Source organism: Pimephales promelas, chromosome 3, assembly GCF_988280905.1.
Source record: "Pimephales promelas chromosome 3, fPimPro1.hap1.1, whole genome shotgun sequence".
In the NCBI taxonomy this organism is placed as follows: domain Eukaryota; kingdom Metazoa; phylum Chordata; class Actinopteri; order Cypriniformes; family Leuciscidae; genus Pimephales; species Pimephales promelas.
Genome location: NC_142771.1, coordinates 5,644,408 through 5,667,286, shown reverse-complemented (window position 1 = coordinate 5,667,286; position 22,879 = coordinate 5,644,408). Strand labels below are relative to the sequence as shown.

At 33.1% G+C, this 22,879-nt stretch overlaps 1 protein-coding gene across 2 annotated transcripts; it reads left to right on the top strand.

Moving 5' to 3' along the window:
- Positions 1–15,795: 15,795 nt before the first annotated feature.
- On the top strand, positions 15,796–21,943 carry LOC120463216 (lipopolysaccharide-induced tumor necrosis factor-alpha factor homolog). 2 transcript variants are annotated; one of them, XM_089129242.1, is made up of 6 exons: positions 15,796–15,946; positions 16,643–16,904; positions 18,609–18,641; positions 18,755–18,787; positions 20,480–20,627; positions 21,127–21,943. In XM_089129242.1, the coding sequence occupies exons 2-6, from the start codon at positions 16,655–16,657 to the stop codon at positions 21,230–21,232; spliced, it is 570 nt and encodes a 189-aa protein (XP_088985368.1). In that variant the 5' UTR covers positions 15,796–15,946; positions 16,643–16,654; the 3' UTR covers positions 21,233–21,943. The 2 variants fall into 2 exon arrangements, with proteins under 2 accessions (XP_088985368.1, XP_088985369.1); XM_089129243.1 differs by having other exon boundaries at positions 15,810–15,942.
- Positions 21,944–22,879: the final 936 nt, after the last annotated feature.

Here is a 22,879-nt window from a genome sequence, read left to right as displayed (position 1 = left end):
CCGAATAAAAATAGAAACTCAGCAATTTTAACAAACAACTACAACGAAATGGCAAGTAACATCGAATTAAACATGAAATACATAAAGGTACTCTGATAGTCTTTGTTTTATTTACAACTTCTAAATATATGTATATTATTTGTGCCCTTCACACTTAAAGGGATACTCCACTTTTTTTGGAAATAGGTTCATTTTACCACTTCCCCAAGGTTGAACAGTTGAGTCTTACCGTTTTCCAATGTATTCAGACAATTTTCTTATATTTAGAAGAATATCAGTAACCAGACAGTTTCTGGTCTAATTGACTTCCATAGTATATTTTTTTCCTACTATGGAAGTCAATGAGACCAGAAACTGTCTGGTTACTGATATTCTTCTAAATATCATAAAATCGCGCTGAATGGATTCGAAAACGGTAAAACTCAACTGTTTAACTCTGGGGGAGTTGTAAAATGAGCCTTTTTCCAAAAAATGTGGAGTACCCCTTTACAATACATTGCCAAACAATTGTTCCAAACAACACTAGACCCGACTGACTTTCATTAAAGGTACAATATGCAAGATTGTTTCACCACCAGGGGTCGCTAACCTCTTACATTAACAATGGTGTATATTGATGACGTATATTCCGCAGGATCTTGTCGTCAAGCTGATGGATCTTTTATAGATGAGTGAATACACTGATGTTTTCAATATGACAGTGGTGTGAAGCAAGGCGCGTATACCTGCAACTAGGGGTGTAACGGTACACAAAAATCACGGTTCGGTACGTACCTCGGTTTTAAAGTCACGGTTCGGTACGTTTTCGAGACAGCAAAAAGAAAGAAATGCAAGAGAAATTTCCTATTTGTTTAAAGAAAAAATATTTTTAAACAAGTGTGAGTTTTCCTAGATCTAGAAACTTTCAGGTTTATAAATGGGGGTCATCTTTGAAGGATGAACACATAATGTTTTGGTCATCACATTAAAAATAACATTTAAATGTATATTTATTAATATAATATTTGAATTTTGAAGTGCTGGAAAAAGATGTGTGAAGTACTTGAAAGCATTTCACCATTCCAGCCAAACTGGTTCCAGTTAGTGTTACTATATTAAATCCATGGTGAATGTTGCTGGTCTGTGGACGTAAAGTATTACTAGTTCATTCACGGCACAATGTTTCTCCTGGTTTCCATGACAGCGCTGTTTGATCTAATAGAGATATACGGTTAATAACGGAGAAATGTGAATGCATCTCACTAGATCTCGCAGCGATGTTATTACCTCAGTGGCGAATTTAAATGTTTTCTTTAGCGCGGTGTGGTTAGATCGTCTCGCGCTGCACAGATGTTGCTGGTCTGAACTGATAAACGATCCGTGAAGCACATAACGAGGAGCGCAGTTTCGTTCTGCTTTCATTACGCTTGCCATTTGATGTTGCGCAACGTTGTGTTGGCCGCGTCAGCACGAATTTTGCCGGCAGGAAAAATGGTCCAAGCAATCGTTCGGTTTGTATGCGTACCGAACCGGAAGCCTCGAACCGAAACGGTTCAATACGAATTAGGGCTGGGTATTGAGACAAATATCACAATTCGATTCGATTTCAATTCGATTCGATTTCGATTACGATTCGATATCGATTATTTTGGATATCAGTTACAATAAATGGCAATTTTTCTCAAGGGAATTAAATCTCTTAACTAATGCTGTAAACTATGGGAGTCTAGTTGTAGCCTACTAGGCTTCATTAGCCTAATAGGAAGGTAATAATGAATGAATCACTTAAATTACACTTTTATTTATTTTTATAATAAGAAGATTATATGAAATATAAACATTTAAATGGTGGCTGTCATAAAAACTTGCCAGATGTATTCAAATATGCATTAAATATTGAAGAACATTAAGATTATAATGCATATGTAATATAGTGTATATATTTAGCAAAATGCTCCTCTCTAGAGTTATTTTTTTCTATCTGACTAACGAGTTTATGTGGGTCTTCTGAGGTAAATATGACGATACATGACAAGACATTGATTACAAGCTGTTTAACTGACGTCTTTCCACGGTTGAAACGCTGATTGAGCGAATTAATGTGACATGATACGGATTTGGATAAGTTGTACTCTATCTTTAACACACTTTCAGATGCTCATTCATGTTTATTTGGCGCTGTGACTGGGATTATTAACTCGGAAGAGAGATCAGCGCTGCTGCTTCTCCAGAGCGATCTCACGCCACAGCGCCAAAACGCTATTTATGTTTTTGTATTCCTAAAGAAAATGGACGTAATTTGAAAATTGAGACTTTGTTTCATATCAATAGTAACAAAGGACAAAGATTATTGCGGTTTTTTGAATGCGCGCAGCCGCGATACAATGTCCCATTCATTCAAATGAAACAACAGGATGACTAATCGATTCTTGAAACTGAAGAATCGATATCGGTTCGTAAAAATGAGAATCGATTAATATCGAGAAATCGATATTTATTACCCAGCCCTAATACGAAAACATGTACCGTTACACCCCTACCTGCAACACTCGCGTCTCTAAGTCGAAGTTAGTCGCGGACGCGCTCTCGGCATCTCGAAAGATGTTGATCTTCGTTTTAGTCCTCGTTTTGTCTCAAAGTCTGCTTGCCATGGCAACAGCGCGAGCGTCCTGCTAGGCATAACGGCATAACCGAACCAGTTGTCAACGTCTGTCGCCATGGTTACTGTTGCAGTATGAGGTCAAACCTGGCAGGTACAGCGACTCCTCACCCCAGCTCCCACGCCCCGTTTCCTTGGTTAAAAATCGCAATTTTCTCACGATTTACAAATAGTTGAAAACATTTGGGATTTTGTAAGTAATCAACTAAACAAAATATAAAACATCGGCCTAGTGGTTTTACTGCAAAAATCCTACATATTGTACCTTTAAATAAAAACATATTTTATGTTCCACTGAAGAAGTCACGAGGGGTCGACAGAGACAGAATTTCACTTTCAGCTTGAACTGACCCTTAAACATGGTTACGCATAACTCAGATACTTTCTCCAACTTAAGAAACTGTTGCAAGATTGAATCTGGTTGTACATTACCATCCAGTAAGCACATTCATCGTGTGTCACTAAAATGCACACAGACCAGATTCCTTTCACTGCTTTTCTGAAATCCTATATTCTCAAGTGATTAAGAATATACAGAAGTGAACCTGTAAGAGGGCTCAAGATTTTCTATTAAACGCTCTCTGTTGCACTTTGGAGTCTATAACTAGCGAAGGCATGCAGTGCTCGGCCCTTTCTGGCACGCAGGAGGATTCCTGCAAACCTTTACAAGTGCTACTGTTTCAATGTCTTCTCTTAAAATGTTTCATTACTTTCAAAATGAGAGTGTTGACATGTCATCACCAGGCTCTGGCCGTTGATGTTTCTGGTCATAAGTATTCAGTGTTTGTTTTGAGTCACTCATTTGCAGCTTCAGTGGATTGTTCATGCGAAAGACCCGTTTACCAGCCACAGCCTTGACAAACCAGTTTGTAAGTTTCAACACTGTAATTCCAATCTTTTTGTCAACATGCCCGCCTTTTTCTCTTTTAACTTTGTCTCTACCTCTATCATCATGTTGTTTACTGACAATTAGTAATCTCAGGATGCAGGAGATTGTTAGTGTCTCTTGGCCTTTTTCTGTCTAAACCTGCTGTATACAAACTCTCAATGTCAAAGCAAAGGACAGTACACATGCACTGAACATGTGGTTCAGATGACATAATATTTTGAGTTTGTTAAATTTCAATCACCTTCAAAGAATTCATTCAATTTTCTTATTTCAATGAACTCAATTTAAAGGCAACCAGGTAACTTACTTTTTTTAACTAAAAAAAAAATCAGTGCATGCATGAATTTTTTTCTTAATTTTTACATCATATTTTGTATATCTTCCAACAACAACAACATTTATTAATAGAGCACATTTAAACAATATAAATTGATACAAAGTGCTAAAGTATGAAAGCTTGTTTCCGCCACTGAATAAAAAATGAAAGGCAATTGCGCCTATTTTCTCAGAATTGAGTGATATAAAGTTGCAATTGTTAGTTGTTAGGCTAAACTCGCAAATGAAAGAAATAAACTCGCAATTCTGACTTATTTTCTCAGAACTGCATGTTTATCTCACAATTCTGACTTTATAACACGGGACTGGGAGATTTAAAGTCATAATTGCGAAATATAGTTATAATTGCATGATATAAAGTCAGAATTGCATTTTTTTCACAATTGAGAGTTTATATTTAAGAGAGTTTATAATTTATTGCTAGAAATAAAACACAATTCTGAGGAAAATTTTGTATTTTTTCTTAATTCCAATTTTTTTCTCATAATTGCGAGTTTATATCTCAGAATTGTGAGTTTATATCTCGGAATTGCGAATTGCAAATTTATATCTCAGAATTGTGAGTTTATATCTCAGAATTGTGAGTTTATATCTCAGAATTGTGAGTTTATATCTCAGAATTGCGAATTGCAAATTTATATCTCAGAATTGTGAGTTTATATCTCAGAATTGCGAGTTTATATCTCAGAATTGTGAGTTTATATCTCAGAATTGCGAGTTTATATCCCAGAATTGTGAGTTTATATCTCAGAATTGTGAGTTTATATCTCAGAATTGTGAGTTTATATCTCAGAATTGTGAGTTTATATCTCAGAATTGTGAGTTTATATCCCAGAATTGTGAGTTTATATCTCAGAATTGTGAGTTTATATCTCAGAATTGCGAATTGCAAATTTATATCTCAGAATTGTGAGTTTATATCTCAGAATTGTGAGTTTATATCTCAGAATTGCGAATTGCAAATTTATATCTCAGAATTGTGAGTTTATATCTCAGAATTGTGAGTTTATATCTCAGAATTGTGAGTTTATATCTCAGAATTGCGAGTTTATATCTCAGAATTGTGAGTTTATATCTCAGAATTGCGAGTTTATATCTCAGAATTGCGAATTGCGAGTTTATATCTCAGAATTGCGAATTGCAAATTTATATCTCAGAATTGCGAATTTATATCTCAGAATTGCGAATTTATATCTCAGAATTGCGAATTTATATCCCTGAATTGTGAGTTTATATCTCAGAATTGCGAATTGCGAGTTTATATCTCAGAATTGTGAGTTTATATCTCAGAATTGCGAATTTATATCTCAGAATTGTGAGTTTATATCTCAGAATTGCGAATTTATATCTCAGAATTGCGAGTTTATATATGAGAATTGTGAGTTTATATCTCAGAATTGCGAATTGCGAGTTTATATATCAGAATTGTGAGTTTATATCTCAGAATTGCGAGTTTATATCTCAGAATTGTGAGTTTATATCTCAGAATTGCGAATTTATATCTCAGAATTGCGAGTTTATATATCAGAATTGTGAGTTTATATATCAGAATTGTGAGTTTATATCTCAGAATTGCGAATTTATATCTCAGAATTGTGAGTTTATATCTCAGAATTGCGAATTTATATCTCAGAATTGCGAGTTTATATCTCAGAATTGCGAGTTTATATCTCAGAATTGTGAGTTTATATCTCAGAATTGCGAATTTATATCTCAGAATTGTGAGTTTATATCTCAGAATTGTGAGTTTATATATCAGAATTGTGAGTTTATATCTCAGAATTGCGAGTTTATATCTCAGAATTGTGAGTTTATATCTCAGAATGGCGAGTTTATATCTCAGAATTGTGAGTTTATATCTCAGAATTGTGAGTTTATATCTCAGAATTGCGAGTTTATATCTCAGAATTGCGAGTTTATATCTCAGAATTGCGAGTTTATATCTCAGAATTGCGAGTTTATATATGAGAATTGTGAGTTTATATCTCAGAATTGCGAATTGCTAGTTTATATATCAGAATTGTGAGTTTATATCTCAGAATTGCGAGTTTATATCTCAGAATTGCGAATTTATATCTCAGAATTGCGAGTTTATATATCAGAATTGTGAGTTTATATATCAGAATTGTGAGTTTATATCTCAGAATTGTGAGTTTATATCTCAGAATTGTGAGTTTATATCTCAGAATTGCGAGTTTATATCTCAGAATTGCGAGTTTATATCTCAGAATTGCGAGTTTATATCTCAGAATTGCGAGTTTATATCTCAGAATTGTGAGTTTATATCTCAGAATTGTGAGTTTATATCTCAGAATTGTGAGTTTATATCTCAGAATTGCGAGTTTATATCTCAGAATTGCGAGTTTATATCTCAGAATTGTGAGTTTATATCTCAGAATTGCGAGTTTATATCTCAGAATTGCGAGTTTATATCTCAGAATTGTGAGTTTATATCTCAGAATTGCGAATTGCGAGTTTATATATCAGAATTGCGAGTTTATATATCAGAATTGTGAGTTTATATCTCAGAATTGCGAGTTTATATCTCAGAATTGCGAGTTTATATCTCAGAATTGTGAGTTTATATCTCAGAATTGCGAATTTATATCTCAGAATTGCGAGTTTATATATCAGAATTGTGAGTTTATATCTCAGAATTGCAAGTTTATATCTCAGAATTGCGAGTTTATATCTCAGAATTGTGAGTTTATATCTCAGAATTGTGAGTTTATATCTCAGAATTGCGAGTTTATATCTCAGAATTGCGAGTTTATATCTCTGAATTGTGAGTTTATATCTCAGAATTGCGAATTTATATCTCAGAATTGCGAGTTTATATCTCAGAATCATATCAGAATCTCAGAACCATAAACCTAACCCTATAGTAAGTACTTGAATTGAATACTACTAATTCATGTATACTTAAACTGTTACAGGAATACATTAAAATAAAGGGTAACCAAAAAAGCTTCCTCTACAGCACTAAAGTCAAAGATTACGCCACGTTTTTGATTTATTTGTGTACACTGATGTAACTGTAGGACAACCTAGAATTAAAACCTGTTTTATCCTAATTTAGCTTCAAAAAAAAATTTCATCAACCTCTTGATATCATTTACTCATATCAATACCACATCGAATGAAACAGTGGTGTCAAGCCTCACTTACAAGCCTTACGGAGAATCGTCCAGATAATGTTTTATTTCTAAAAAATGTGGACCAAGGGAAGCATATAAAGGAAAAACAATTAAAGGTCCCAAAACGGATCCCTGGGGCACACCACACAAGACAAGCGCAGATGATGAGCGGAAAACATAAACCTGCTAGCTAATAACACACAGCAGCGCTAAATAATCATTTCTCAACAATTAAGTCAGAAAATATCATACTGTTCATGTCTCCCCGTTCTCCAAAACACACAAAAAAAAACACTTAAATTCAATGTTGAATTTATATTTAACAAACATTCTTCCCATTAACTGCCGTACAAAGCATGCTGGGAACTAAGGATCCCCTACCCAGTTTTTAGGTAATGCAAAAACAAATTTATTCGTGAACAGAGCTGGATAAAGTGTTTAAAGTGGATTACGTGCAATGCAAATAGTTTTCATTTAATTTGCCAAATTCATGAATTGAGTTGCATCGGCGCATTTTGGTTATACTAAATAACCCCACAAAAGACAAAAAGTGATATATCGGTGCTAAATGTCAAGTTTATTTGCATTTCCTTTTTTGCATCAGCCTAGCTTCTTGCCAGATCTATTCAAAGCCGGTGTGACGTGTCGGCTGTTTGTTTTATTCACACTGGCTCCCTCATTGGAGATGTGTGATTGACTGTATCCTTTTTCATTTGTACTCTATTAGTGTTAAATGTCAAGTTTATTTGCACTAGTTGACTGAAATTTATATGGATACTTGTTGATCCTACAGAAACACTGATGGTTAAATAACAACTACAAAAAAATGTTAAACAAATCTCTGAATAGAGTATCTATTTACATATTTTCTGTGAGTCATGTGGTGACATAATCTGCAAGTGAAGCAAAACAGGTGATGCACAAACAGCATGAGCAGAATTAAGAGAAAAAGGGGACGAGTTGTACACATCAATACTGAAACTGAATAAACAAAAAATTCGAGGACAATGCCAGAGATATTAAAAGCATAAAGGGAGAAAAAAAATATATATATCTTTTGGGACAATTATCGACAAACTTAAATTTCAAAGTAATTCGAAGAATCCATCTATAAAGGCAAGACATCAGCACACAGAGATATAAGACATAAGATTGCTTCAATCTAGTCAACTCAAATATATTTATATAGCGCTTTTCACAATACAGATTGTATCAAAGCTGCTTCACAGTATCAATCAAGACAACTTATTGATATTTAAAGATCATACTAATCCCTTTCACTCTTCTTTTGAAATACCCAAATCTGGGCATAGACTCAAAATTCCTATGACTAGTTTTTTTTAAGTAATACAAGAGTTGTCATAGTGCTATTTGAATAAATTATATAATAAATAATTAAATGTTTAAAGGATTTTGCGGTTAGTGTAATTCTGTTTCATTCTAATTTGTAAAGAACATTCGTGTGAATGTATTAACGTATATCAGTGTCAAAGACAAATGTCTGCGAGTTATATTGAAAATAAAGGGTGCCATGTGCGTTGGATTCAGACGAAATGTCAAAAGCGTCATATTTGGTGATTGATTTTCAAAATATATTACAGAGGAGCCGTAATTTATCAATTTGCAACAAGAATATTTTCATACTCTAAGGCGTGTTTAGACCTTTATTTTGAAATTGTGATGAACATGAAAAATCATGAAAGAAGGGTAGAAACCTGTTTGTTTTCATGCCAAGAGTTCAAAAGAAAGCCTCCATTCAATTATTTTATAATTATAATAATTATTATTTCATATGGAAATGGAGGCGCCCTTATATGGGCAGTAATGGAGTCTGGTTGTGCCCTAGTGGAAGCGTTCGGTACTGCGCCCAAACAAAATCTCATTTTTTGAGATATCAACCTAAAATTTGAAACACAACTTATTCAGATTTTTAGCTTTGATTTTTAGCAGTTTTAGAGTCGCCAGGTTTTGAAAATATATATTTTATATCAAATATAAATAATTAAATTTTTTACATTTTATATTGTACATTTCCATAGACTCAAACTTCTATAACTTTTTTTCTGTTTCACATTCTTAATTCATTTCACTTCTACAAAAATCTGCCAAATGTCTTCTTTAAAACGAGACCAATTTTACGTCTATATTCCATTCTTGAATTACAACCATTTAAGTTCGAAATGTGCATTTTCATCTATATTCAAAAAAAGGGGGGGGGGGTGACACTTAAGGGGTTAACAAATGCATTCTTGTTAAATATATTATAATGATAAAAATGATCAACAACGTAATCAAAAGTCTGCATAGTCTTCACTGTATAACTTAAATATTAATCCTAACAAATCTACTAAAGAGCAATGAGTGATTCTTTGTCTGATTTATTAACATTATTGATAACACAACAATATATTGATATAACATACATCTGATATAACAGAAATATTAGGCTGCTGTCACTTTAAGACTGAATGCACAGATCCAATACTGATACATATATGCAACTTATTTTCCTTTTTTTATGTTTACTTTAGACATATTATTGCGTGTATTTAGCCGTTTAGGCATGTAAAATTAACTTTGCTTGCCCGTGTTGTGCTCCCTATGTAGAAAGCCACATAGTTTCTCTTTCACGGCTTAATACAAACTATATAAAGCTATTATTGGCCAATAAAGATTGGCACCCTATCAATAGGAGCTCCCTTGTTTGTCTTATGTTTGATTTTTAGTAAAACCATTAAATAAAGAAAGATTTTTTTTAAGGTGTGAATGCTTTGAACAGTTCAGAATCGTTACGCACTGTTAGACCTTACCAGGTTTTTTACAGTAAAATACTGGCAACACTTTTGCCAGTAATTTACAGTAAAAATGCACTAAAACTCAAGTTAACTAAAAAATAAAACTTTTAGTGCATTTTACAACACTGTTGCCAGTAATTTATTGTAAAAATGCACTAAAACTCAAGTTAACTAAAAAGTACAACTTTTAATGCATTTTTACAACACTTTTGCCAGTAATTTACTGTAAAAATGCACTAAAACTCAAGTTAACTAAAAAATACAACTTTTAGTGCATTTTTACGACACTGTTGCCAGTAATTTACTGTAAAAATGCACTAAAACTCAAGTTAACTAAAAAATACAACTTTTTGTGCATTTTTACGACACTGTTGCCAGTAATTTACTGTAAAAATGCACTAAAACTCAAGTTAACTAAAAAATACAACTTTTAGCGCATTTTTACAACACTTTTGCCAGTAATTTACTGTAAAAATGCACTAAAACTCAAGTTAACTAAAAAATACAACTTTTTGTGCATTTTTACGACACTGTTGCCAGTAATTTACTGTAAAAATGCACTAAAACTCAAGTTAACTAAAAAATACAACTTTTAGTGCATTTTTACAACACTTTTGCCAGTAATTTACTGTAGAAATGCACTAAAACTCAAGTTAACTAAAAAATACAACTTTTAGTGCATTTTTACAACACTTTTGCCAGTAATTTACTGTAAAAATGCACTAAAACTCAAGTTAACTAAAAAATACAACTTTTAGTGCATTTTTACAACACTTTTGCCAGTAATTTACTGTAAAAATGCTCTAAAACTCAAGTTAACTAAAAAATACAACTTATTAGTTTTAGTGCATTTTTACAGTAAATTACTGGCAACAGTGTTGCCAGTATTTTACTGTAAAAAACCTGGTAAGGTCTAACAGTGCGGTATATGGCATGAACGCACCTTCAGTTCCTCTAAAGTAGACGTGGGAAACGCCTTCCTGGAGAAAACTGCATTCAGTCACCCGAACCCTTTCACACACACACACAGTTAGATGGGAGAGTGAAAATAACATTGTCCAGAGCCCTTTATGTCCCATTCTATTTAAATTGGACAATTTAGTGCGGTGTTAAGCCCCATTGATAAGGGGTTTATGAGGGAAAAAAATGCAATTCCATGTACTATTCAACAAATAAGACATTTTACCTTCCCTTGATTTCATTTGAATAGAGATGGGGTTGTAGGTTATTTTGGGAAGCTGTTAGCAAATTGCATTTTACTGAACGTATTGAATTGGACAGACCAGTTGAGTCACCCTAGACCCCGCAGCTCAAAATCACATTTGGCATTCATTCTCATGCTGACCGATTCACTGTGAACTTTACCTAAAGGGCAGAAGATCGTATGTTCGTCGCACGTTCGTCTCAGTATTGACTATAATATCAAAATACAAGATCAAAGCGGTTTGAGGACTGCTCGTCCGAATCATTCGAAAAAAAATGTTGAAGCACCTGAACTCATTAAACAAAACGGCAAATGCCAAGTGGTCATACATCAATAACATGCCCGTCAAGTGACATGGCACTTCCTGGAAACTATTTCCCCTCATAGGAAATAATCATAATTTCACCGGTGCATCAAGGTCTACACACACACAAGAGATTAAATTGTAATGGAAAATGACCGCAGGGTTGCAAGGGTAAAGAACAGAGCAATAGAGAGGCAAAAAATAGGCTAACTAAATTGCTGAATGCAAAACGAGGCGGGCGCACTTCAAGAGACAGCGTTCATTTAATGCAGGACTGCAGGGCTTGACATGAAAAACAAGGATAATAACAGCGTTAGACTCTGTTTCCATCTCAACAAGAACTTAAATAAGAACTTAAATAACATGCAACTGTCATTACCAAAATAAAATGTACTCAAGAAGGACGTGTGTTCAGTCAAAAGACGTGTGTGTTTGCCACACTTGCTATTTGCACTGTAACATGTTAGCAGAACAGTGTTATCTGTAAACATGACTATCTGCACATTCATGCCGATAATCGTGTGTTTGTTTTGCTCAGAAAATATATAGGAAACAAATGTTAAATGCAGGAAATAAAGAGAAAAATACCCTTAATTATTAGGATAATCATGTGGTCCTCCTGAATTGAATTGAAAGGATTTCATGTGAATATTGTATGCATCTGTATGCATAATTAATAACTGAGTTTAATTCAATTTAACGATTTAAAGGGTCTATTCAAATGTGTTTAATCAATTTAATTTAGGATATCAATTGAACTTTGTAAGCTGCAACAGCTCACAGTATTTATCTGGCAGTGACATCTAGTGGGCAACAGAGAAACGTTCGAGTGCATGTTTACATAAGTTGTGTTTTTTATTGGGAAGACAATAAGATAAATCCACTCAATACTGGAACTACCAGTTTATGTGTACTCACTCGTTTCCATTCACTCCTTCAAGTGAGCTAAAAAAAATATATGTTGGCTTTAATTATTTTTTTTCGTCAACAGGTTCCACATAACTGGATTACGTTGAACAAACATAATTTGTTCATGCAACTTAAGTCATTTTAACTGACCCAATTTAAGTAGTCTCAGCGTGAATTTTTAAAGGCTTCCTGACATGATTCAGGTATTTTATTATATTCATTCATCCATTTATATTTCATTTAATTCATTGACATTTAATTAAATTGATAGACAATAGCAGAAGCACATATTAGCATCTTGAATGCTAAGATTTACATGTCTCATCATCCAAAGCAATAGAAAATAATGAAACCACTCGTCTCCACAATGGTAACCCACTGTAATTTAAATGGTTTAATAATTCCAATGTAATTTAATATTAAACACTATTACACACTATCAAGTCTTCCCCTTTTCTAAATATAAAAAAAACACATAAAATAATCCTTAATTTTAGCATTTATTCTCTCTTAATTCAACCATATGCAAAGCATGCTGGGAACTAAAAGCACCACCCAGTTTCAGTTAATGCAACACAAATCAATCATGTAATCCAACACAAACAGATTAAGTAAACTTAAGTTGTACGTATATTTAAACAGATTGAACACAATCAAATTAAGTTCGAGCAAAATGGCAGTCGTCTCGCACTATACTGCCACCCTCTGGATGAATAAAATGTTTTACTTAACATAAATGGTTTTTGTTTAGACAACTCATTAGGATTTTGTACTGTTAAGTTGAGACACAATTAAACCTTAATATATATATAAAAAACATTTCAAGCCAAAAAACACAATTATTATAAGTAAACTATATATAAATATATTATGTAAAGTGCACAATCTTCCTAGTTCATTTTTTTGAGTGGGGTATTCCCTCTATTTAAGGGTGTGAGGGGCTATTTCTGATACAGCCATGTAGCAAAACTGATGTAAAGAGGTCACAGGTGTGTGTTTGTTAAAGAATTAAGAGCCGTGAGGCTGTGGTTTAGTGCATTTAAAACCGCTGGGGTGTTGTTAAAACCACCTTGTTAGTTCTAACTTCACAGTAAACCACGGCTTCACAGGGTTTAAAAGGTTAAGACACCGCCAGTCTAAAAAAGTTCATGAGAAAATATAAAAATTAGAGCTAACTCTAACTGCCCTTTATTTAAACACTTTGGGCCCTATTTTAACAATCTAAGTGCATGGTCTAAAGTTTAACATGGTCTGCGCTCCCAGTGCATGGTCTAAAATGGGTGTCCCTATACTCTTAATGAGTAATGGGTGTGTTTTGGGCATAACTGCAATAAACCAATCAGAGTGTGAAGACTAAAATGTCATCTTTTAACAGCCCACAATAACAGGATGACAGAGATATCTAGTGTTTGAAAGTGGAAACATTTCAATTCAAACTTGCATCTAATTTGTATCTAGGTCATTGGATGAAGGTTAAACCTCTTTAGTACTCATTATTTTATAGCTAGCGCCGTCTCATCCCAAGACGTCATATAACTGACGTCATGGGACGTCACATCCGCCTTTTTAGGGTACCCGTCGGGTAGATGACGTTATCGGATCCTAACCCTACCGGGTACCCCAAACCTAAACCTAAATCTACCCCGTCACGTAACCGACGTTAAAGGTAAAGCGTCAGTTGTATGACGTGTATGACGTCATTTAACCGACGTTTAAAAAGGCGGATGTTGACGTATGGTCAAAAGACGTCCCAAGACGTCAGTTATATGAGACTGTGATATTCTAAACATAAAATATTTTAAATATAAGTTATTATTTCATTGTTCTGTAATACACTTATAAAAAGGTTATAATATATATATATATATATATATATATATATATATGTTTATATATATATAAACAATATATAAATTTTGTTTATATATATATATATATATATATATATATATATAGGGCCTATATACAAACACACACACAAAGTTAATATAGTGATATACAAAAGTTCAAAATACAGAACATTTTTATTATATTCTGTATATCTTATAAGATATGAAGATTTTCAATAATCTGATCACTACATTTACTTCTTTGACAGATGACAGAAATATGTCTACTATGAGACCTTCTCGATAAAATTCACTACTATATTCATTTCCATGGCCACTGTCACCCGATTGAGTATGTTCATTGAATTAGTATTGAGCCATCAAAAAACAAACCCACATAACACCATTGTTTCGGTCCAGATCCGGCCCACACATGCAGCAATGAATGACGGCGTTTGGGTGACCCACTCCTGTTTGCCAGATCTGGGCCACAAGCAGGCCATAGCAATGCCACATGTCAGCCAAGAGCAAAGAGATAAACCACAACTGGATTTTATCTGAGTGTATATTAAACATGGAGTCATCTCAACCTTAAACCCCTTAACTGTCACTTACCCGTATACGGGCAATCTAAATTTACTTCACTATATTACTATTAAATCCTAATCTAGTCATGACAAACTATATATCGTTGGAAAGGTCTAAGACTCCTAAATAGATATTTAAGCGCTGTTTCTTTCTTACAAATTATGAATGAACAGTAATATATGAATTTGTGACAAGAGTGTGCCTCAAAAAAATGAACGTCATTGCAGGAGTTTCTGACCTTTGTCACAAAAAGTCGACGCACACACTTTTAATAATTGAAACTTTGGTTTTTAGTGCTAAAAGTTCATAATAAAACATAATTAGTATTTGTCAATAAAAAAAGATAAAATTATATTTTTAAAAAGTAAGGTAAGAAGTCCTCTAAAAAGTATAATATATATATATTTAAATATATTTTATATATTTTTTATTATTATTATATCACATATTTTAGTAGTTATCATAAATTAGGTATCATTTGAAAGCTTACGAATTCAGAATTCATCCTGTGAAAACCGTTTTGAAATTGGATGTTTCATTACCATAGAAACGCTATTTTTTATTAGGCCCCTCCCCTTTTGGGCATCATCTTTCATAATTTATTATCAAAACCTTTTCTAATCTTGACAAAACACATATTGTCAGAAAGGTCTGAGTCTCAAGGTTCCATATTTTGTGACAGAAGTGATATTTGGATAGAAATTTATTAATTTGTTATGGCAGAATGCATACAATTAAATTCAATTGAATTCAATGGCACCCGGTGGCTATTTTTGGTACTACGCCTAAACAAAATCTCATGGGAACTTCAAAATTTGTGATATCAACTTTAAATTTGGAACACAGCTTGGTTAGATATATAGCTTTCATTTTATAGTAAAAAATATTTATTTTATATTAAAAAAATATAAAGCCTGTTTACAAACAGAATCACTGAAGGAAAGAAGAGAATGGAAAAAGAGACGAGCAGAACAACTACAACCGACTTTAGACACAGTCTTAGATGAAATCACCTGAAAAGAAGACATTAAATCTGAAGATCTCAGCAGAGGAGGATTAAACAACTCTACAAACAGCATTACCAGCTTCACTTACTACTAACCAGACTGACTGTATTTCTGTCAGACGTCTGAGCCGAGTCATCTTACGTATCGCCGGAAGTGGATTCGGTCTGAAATCTCCTCCCTGTTTTACTTCCTTTCTACACACTCTTCCAGAACTCACACACACACACACACACACCCGTTGCTCCTTTTCCTGAACTCGGTTTCTTCTGGTCTCCAAGAAAATACAACTTCTGACCTCTCATTCCTGTAGGTAAGTTGGTCCGGACGCAGATTTGATCATTGTGGAAAGAGATAGAGATGAATATAACAGAAGAGACTTTCCTTTGGTTAATTAGATATGATCTAATGACCAACAGTTGACCAGAAATAGTCACAGTCATTTTAAATGGTACAATTATACCTTATATAATTACACAAGGTACAATTTTAAAGTGTATTCGCAATCTGTGTTTATTGACTTTGTGTGAATGATGACTTCTTAGACAAATCTTTGAGAGAAACAGTGTTGGGCAAGGGTGTTCTTCAATTGCTCCCTGAATTCGCCCATTTAAAGAAGGATTTCGTCAAGTATTTACTGTAGTCTCAAGACTTCAAAACAGAGAAAGTTGGATAGAAAGACTATTAGGGACAGAATAACCTTAGTACTCAATTTGATTTGTAAATGGAAGAGGGAAAGAGTAAGCTATACTTTGTTTGTCTTCGGCTCCTGGTCTCGATGATGTGTTGGAAAACTAAGGTCTGTTTCCATGACCAAAAGGAAAAGCAGTGCAAATTACTTTACAAACAGAACATTTCCATGTTGGTACGACATTTGGATGGACTGTAAAGATTTGAATGCTTCTTGTCAACATTTATTTTGTTGCCATTTGCATTGGTGTGCAAGTACACCCAAGAACTACAGCGAACCTCTCTCGAAACTCATTTTCTGTGTCATACTATTGTTCAGGGAACTACGAATATGGATAAGACAGAAGAAGCCGCAATGGATGACTTGGAAACGGAGGAATATCTGGAGGATTTGGAGGCTATTGAAGCACTCGAAGCTTTTGAGGGTCTTGAATCCGCTCCACCCTATCCAGGTCTTCCAGTCGATTACGGAGGAAAAGATGGGTCCTATAACCCGGGTTACCACTCATCTCCATATCCCAATATTAATATTGCATACAGCTCGTACCCAGAGCCCGGAGCCAATCCAAACTACCAGGGAGGTATGTTTCTTCTGATAAGCATTTCTGATGAATAACAATACAATAAAATAATAATCTATAATATTATATCTATAATAGGTAATATTCTATTTATATATAAAATAATACAAAGAGAAATTAATATATTCCATTATTTGTTACACTCTAAAAAATGCTGGTTATTTTAACCCAATTTTGGGTAAAACATGGACAAACCCAGCCATTGGGTTACATTTTTAAATGACATTTTTTACCCAATGGCTGGGTTTGTCCATATTTTACCCAAAATTGGGTTAAAACAACCCAGCATTTTTTAGAGTGTATCAAGCACATAAACATGATGTTACGTTTTATGTTAAATTTCCCAAACAGGGGTTTGTGAAGGAAATGCAGGGGGTTTGTGAGTTTAATGAAAAGCTAATAATTAAATTAAGCATAAAAAATGACGATTTTTTTAAATAATAGAAAATTAATTGCTGATTAATCATTTAAATAACTGGTCTAAAAGGGTTGTCCCTATTCTCTTAATGAGTAATGAGTGTTTGGGGAGTGACGTGCAATAAACCATCTCCCATTCCCTTTAAAAGCCAGTTGCGCTCGTGCCATGGTGGATTCGCTATTTACATGGAGGAATTTGCAAGCGGAAAAACTGAACAAGTCTCCAGAGAGGAAACAGATCTGCCCGTTCACGAGGTTAAAGAGGTTAAACCATATATGGGACAAGCAGGATTCATTCCACCATATCTTTATGTCCACAATAATAATCTTTTACTTTGTAATCCTTTTATTTTTAATATTTGGCATGTTTGTGTGCTACTGCACGTTCATGTGCGTATGTAATAAGCAGAGTACTTAGAATAACAATAAAAAGAGAATAATAAGCAGAGAATAATGCACCCTTTAAATAACAAATACTGCGCCATTGCCTTTACACCAGGTTTCAGTTGGTCAAGAGCGTTTATGGGCCCTAAGTTTTCCATGTAATTATAGCCACCTGACTAGTGTTTGTGTGTGCAGATTCACAAAACTGGAAGACTTTCTGCATGACTGTGTGCGTTTTTAGAAAGGAACATTTTAAAACGTGAAAAATAATCAATACATTAACAATGCAAAAATACAAACAAAAAAATCACAGATTTTTTGTCTGTAAAAAATCTGTAAAAAATACAGACAAAAAAAATCAAAAATCACATATACATACAGTGACAGTGTCATTGTATGTGATCATGTATATTAAAACAAAGTAACTGTAGTCTGAGTATTTTAAAGTATCTAATTAAAAGTACTTCATTTTTGAAATCTGATTACGCAATCGGTTACTATCCAACACTGCACTCTTAGAAGAAATGGTTCTATTTAGAATCAGAAATGGTTCCATCCCCCGCTTCATGTGAAACTCCGAAATGGTTCTATATAGAAGCATTTTTTTTTTGGTAAAAGGTTCAATTGGCCAAGTATGGAACCCCAGGGTTCTATATAGAACCAGAGGAACCCTTTTTTAAGAGTGTATAGAACCTTTTTAGGGGTTCCAAATACGTAGCGCTGATACAACCTTTTAAGGTTCTGCTGTATAAAGAAAGAGGACTTGGCAATCACAAGTTGATCAAATGATATATGATGGCTGTACAGAGCATGACAACTGTGGTTTATTATAATAATAGTTAAGATTTAAGATAAAATAAAGGAATCTACTGGCAGTGACAGCTTTAATATTTTCTCCTAAAGGTCCACACCAAGGGATATACCCCCAAATTAACAGTGAGTTGCCTTTTTAAACTATCAAACGATAGAAAATCTCCAAATGAACTTAAGTTATACTGTCATTAACAGTCTTTTAATCACAATAACTATATTCTTAAATGTTTTTCTAGGCCCAAACCCTGGGATGTACCCTCAAGCTACCAGTAAGTTACAGTTTTCAATGATCGATCTCAAACAGTTATTTCAGTAGATAATCTTCCGAATGATCAATAATGATTATTGTATATTGTAAATCATTGAATTAGTGCAATAGCACAAAATCTTTTTAAAGGTCCAAACCCTGGCATGTATCCTAGAAGTACAAGTAGTGTCAGTTTTAACTATCAATCAGACAACTTTAATTATTTTTTAAATTGTTTTAACCTTTTAATGCTTATTGGAGTTTGTTTTACAAGAAAATACTATTTCAATCTTTCTAGTATCAAGTATCAAATTGCTTTAGATACTTGATGCTGCTTTGAATTACAAGTATTAAGTATCAAATTGAATTTCAAGTGTCACATTGAATTACAAGTATTGAGTGTCAAATTGAATTTCAAGTGTAACGTTGAATTACAAGTATTAAGTATCACATTGAATTACAAGTATTAAGTATCAAATTGAATTTCAAGTGTTACATTAAATTACAAATGAATTAAATCAGAATGAATTAAGTATCACATTGAATTACAATTATTAAGTATCACATTCACAATGAATTTTAAGTATCATATTGAATTACAATTATTAAGTATCACATTGAATTACACGTATTAAGTATCACAATGAATTTTTAAGTATCATATTGAATTACAAGTATTAAGTATCACATTGAATTACAAGTATTAATTATCATATTTAATTACAAGTATTACATATCACATTGAATTTTAAGTATCACATTGAATTACAAGTATTAAGTATCACATTGAATTTCAAGTATTAAGTATCACATTGAATTATAAGTATTAAGTATCACATTGAATTTCAAGTATTAAGTATCATATTGAATTACAAGTATTACGTATCACATTGAATTTTAAGTATCACATTGAATTACAAGTATTAAGTATCACATTGAATTATAAGTATTAAGTATCACATTGAATTACAAGTATTAATTATCATATTGAATTACAAGTATTACGTATCACATTGAATTTTAAGTATCACATTGAATTACAAGTATTAAGTATCACATTGAATTTCAAGTATTAAGTATCACATTGAATTATAAGTATTAAGTATCACATTGAATTTCAAGTATTAAGTATCGCATTGAATTACAAGTATTAATTATCATATTGAATTACAAGTATTAAGAATCAGATTGAATTACAAGTATTAAGAATCAGATTGAATTTCACGTTTAACATTTAATTACAAGAATTAAGTATCACACTGAATTACAAGTATTAGGAATCACATTGAATTTCAAGTATTGCATTGAATTATATGTATTATCACATTGAATTACAAGTATTATCACATTGAATTTCAAGTATCATTTAGAATTTCAAGTATCATTGAATTTCAAACGTCACATTGAATTACATGTGATATGTGAAATTCAATGCGATACTTGCTGTTTATTCGCAATTAACTTCACAAGCATTTTATGAGTAAAATAGTTTCGAAGAAAATCCTTAATTCTACACCATTTCTTTCTCAGTGCAATACACACCATTTAAAGTCATGTGTGAAACATTTATCTTCCAAATACCAAAAGCCCTTCCACTGCCTGAAGTTCAAATAATGACAAACAAGGAAACAATATAGCAATGTTACCATTTAAGTTGCTGGATTGTCAAAACTAGTTCGGAGAGGATCGTTTATTGTGTTTGTGTGCATTACAGCCGTAACAACCACAGTGATGCTGCCTAGCCTGCGTGAATTACCTGGTCAGACCATGTGCCCTCACTGTAAGCACCAGGTGATCACTATAACAGATCACTACTCTGGACTCATGACCTGGATGGCCTGCGGCTGCCTTGCCCTCATCGGGTAAAATTCGATCTTCTCACTCCTTGATCATTTAATTAAACGACCGACACCTCTTAAAAATAAAGCTTCTTTTTGCTTCCCATGAAGAACCTTTAACATCCATGGAACCGTTCCATTCCGCAAAAGGTTCTTTAGATTTTTAAAATGGTTCTTTTAAGAACCTTTGGGGAACCACAAATGGTTCTATTGCATCACTCATTTTGGAACCTTTATTTATTTATTTATTTTTTTTAAATAAAGATTCCAAAATGAGTGATGCAATAGAACCATTTTGTTTTTTTATTTTTTTTTATTTTTACTCTATTTATTTAGAGTACTTGGCCTCCCTTATTAGATAAAATATGCTTGTTGCTTGTTTTTAAAACACTTTGTACTTTGCACGTTGTACATCATATCATTATGTCTTGAAGAACAGAGAATTAGAGAGCAACTGCAGTAGTTCAAGTCAATTAGACAGGATTGATTGATTGATTGATTGATTCTCACGGCTGTTTTGCAGGTGCTGGCCGTGCTGTCTAGCCCCTTTCTGGATGGATTCTTGTAAAGATGTTGAGCATCGATGCCCAAACTGCAACAACATCTTGTCTTTCTACAAGCGCATGTGATCTGGATGCAAACATGTCCCACTTGGTCTTTCAATTTAATGGGATCTAATGGGTATTAGAAAAGGGGATATGTCAGAATTTAATTTCACATTAGTTTCCAGCCTACAATGCTACAATGTTCACATTGTGTGAAATATTTATTAAAAACTGTACCAAATAGAATATTTAATAACCGCTTTAAAGCTTTACATTAACTTCTGTTAGAACTCTAAAAGACACAGTTGTCTTTTAGTGTTTTGTTATATTAATGTATCTTAAGTATGAACTTTTAAAGTAAATAAGTTGCATTATATTGCTATGCTACCCTACACCTCTCAGCCTTTCAATTAGCCTCAGTTCAAACCTTATACTGAATCCCCACAGCTATAATCAACAGTAATAGTGTTGATTGTGACCTACACTTAATTACATTGGTTTGGATTCCTGTAATTTAGACTCTTTTCCCCAGAGGGATTTACAGGGCATGCCTGATTACACTGAAATTAGTATGTACAATTTTAATTTACATTCATTCAGATATTATTAAATGTTTCTGAAGCCAAATTTAAGTGACAAGAGAGGTTGAAATGATCTGTATAAAAATAGTATTCAGGCTCTGTGTAATTTTGGAACCATTTCAATGAGGATAAATAAGTAAATATTAATACATTGTTTACATCATTTGCTCTGTAAATAATAAAATAAGTGAAGCATAATCATGCCAGTACCATTGATCTGTGCTCTGCATGTTTGTTTGATATTGAATTATTTAAGTATTTATTTTTTTGCAATATAGTATCTGAAATTATTCTTTTCAAGAACCAACAGATGGCGTAGTAAGCTATTCCAAAAGCAAGTCCCTCTGTTGCACACAGAAACGGATGGTTACCATATTAATATATATATATATATATATATATATATATATATATATATATATATATATACATACATACATACATTAGCCTAAATATTAGGCTACATGACAAAAAATAATAATTGTAGCTTTGCCAACTAATTTTTAAGTTGTACTAAAGTACTAAAATTACTAAAACTAAAATAAAAGATAAAATGCAGATACCAAAATTAGCAAACTTAAAAGAAAAGACAATGACAACTAAAAATATAACAAAAGTTAACTGAAAATATGAATAAATACTATAATATAAAAATATCCAAAACAAATAAGCAGCTCTCAAACAGGGTTTGTGCAAATGTGCAAATAAATATCAATAAACTGCAGTCTGTCATGTTTTAATAATCGCACAAGGCCCTATCGAGAATGATTTAATTTCAACTGTCTGCCAAGAATGCATGATGCAGAATAAGACAAAGTGACATTGGACTACTAATATGGACTATAAAGATAAGCTTCACATTATCAGCTTTGAATCTTACCAGCTGAAAAAAAAATAAAAATAAAAAGAAAAGAAGGTAGAAATGTCCACAAATCCCAATGGTTCCCAAGCTATTAGACTGATTAAAAAAAAAAAGAAATATCATATCATTATCATTGTTCTTTTGCATTATTACTCGTTCGCAGGGAAATGTCCTCATACATTTTGGTTTCCCATAAAACCTTAATGATAGAAAGAGCAAAAGAGAAATGGCAGGGAGAGCCTGTGTGTGTGTGTTTGAGCCGTAAGGGGAATGGTGGCCACCACTCGG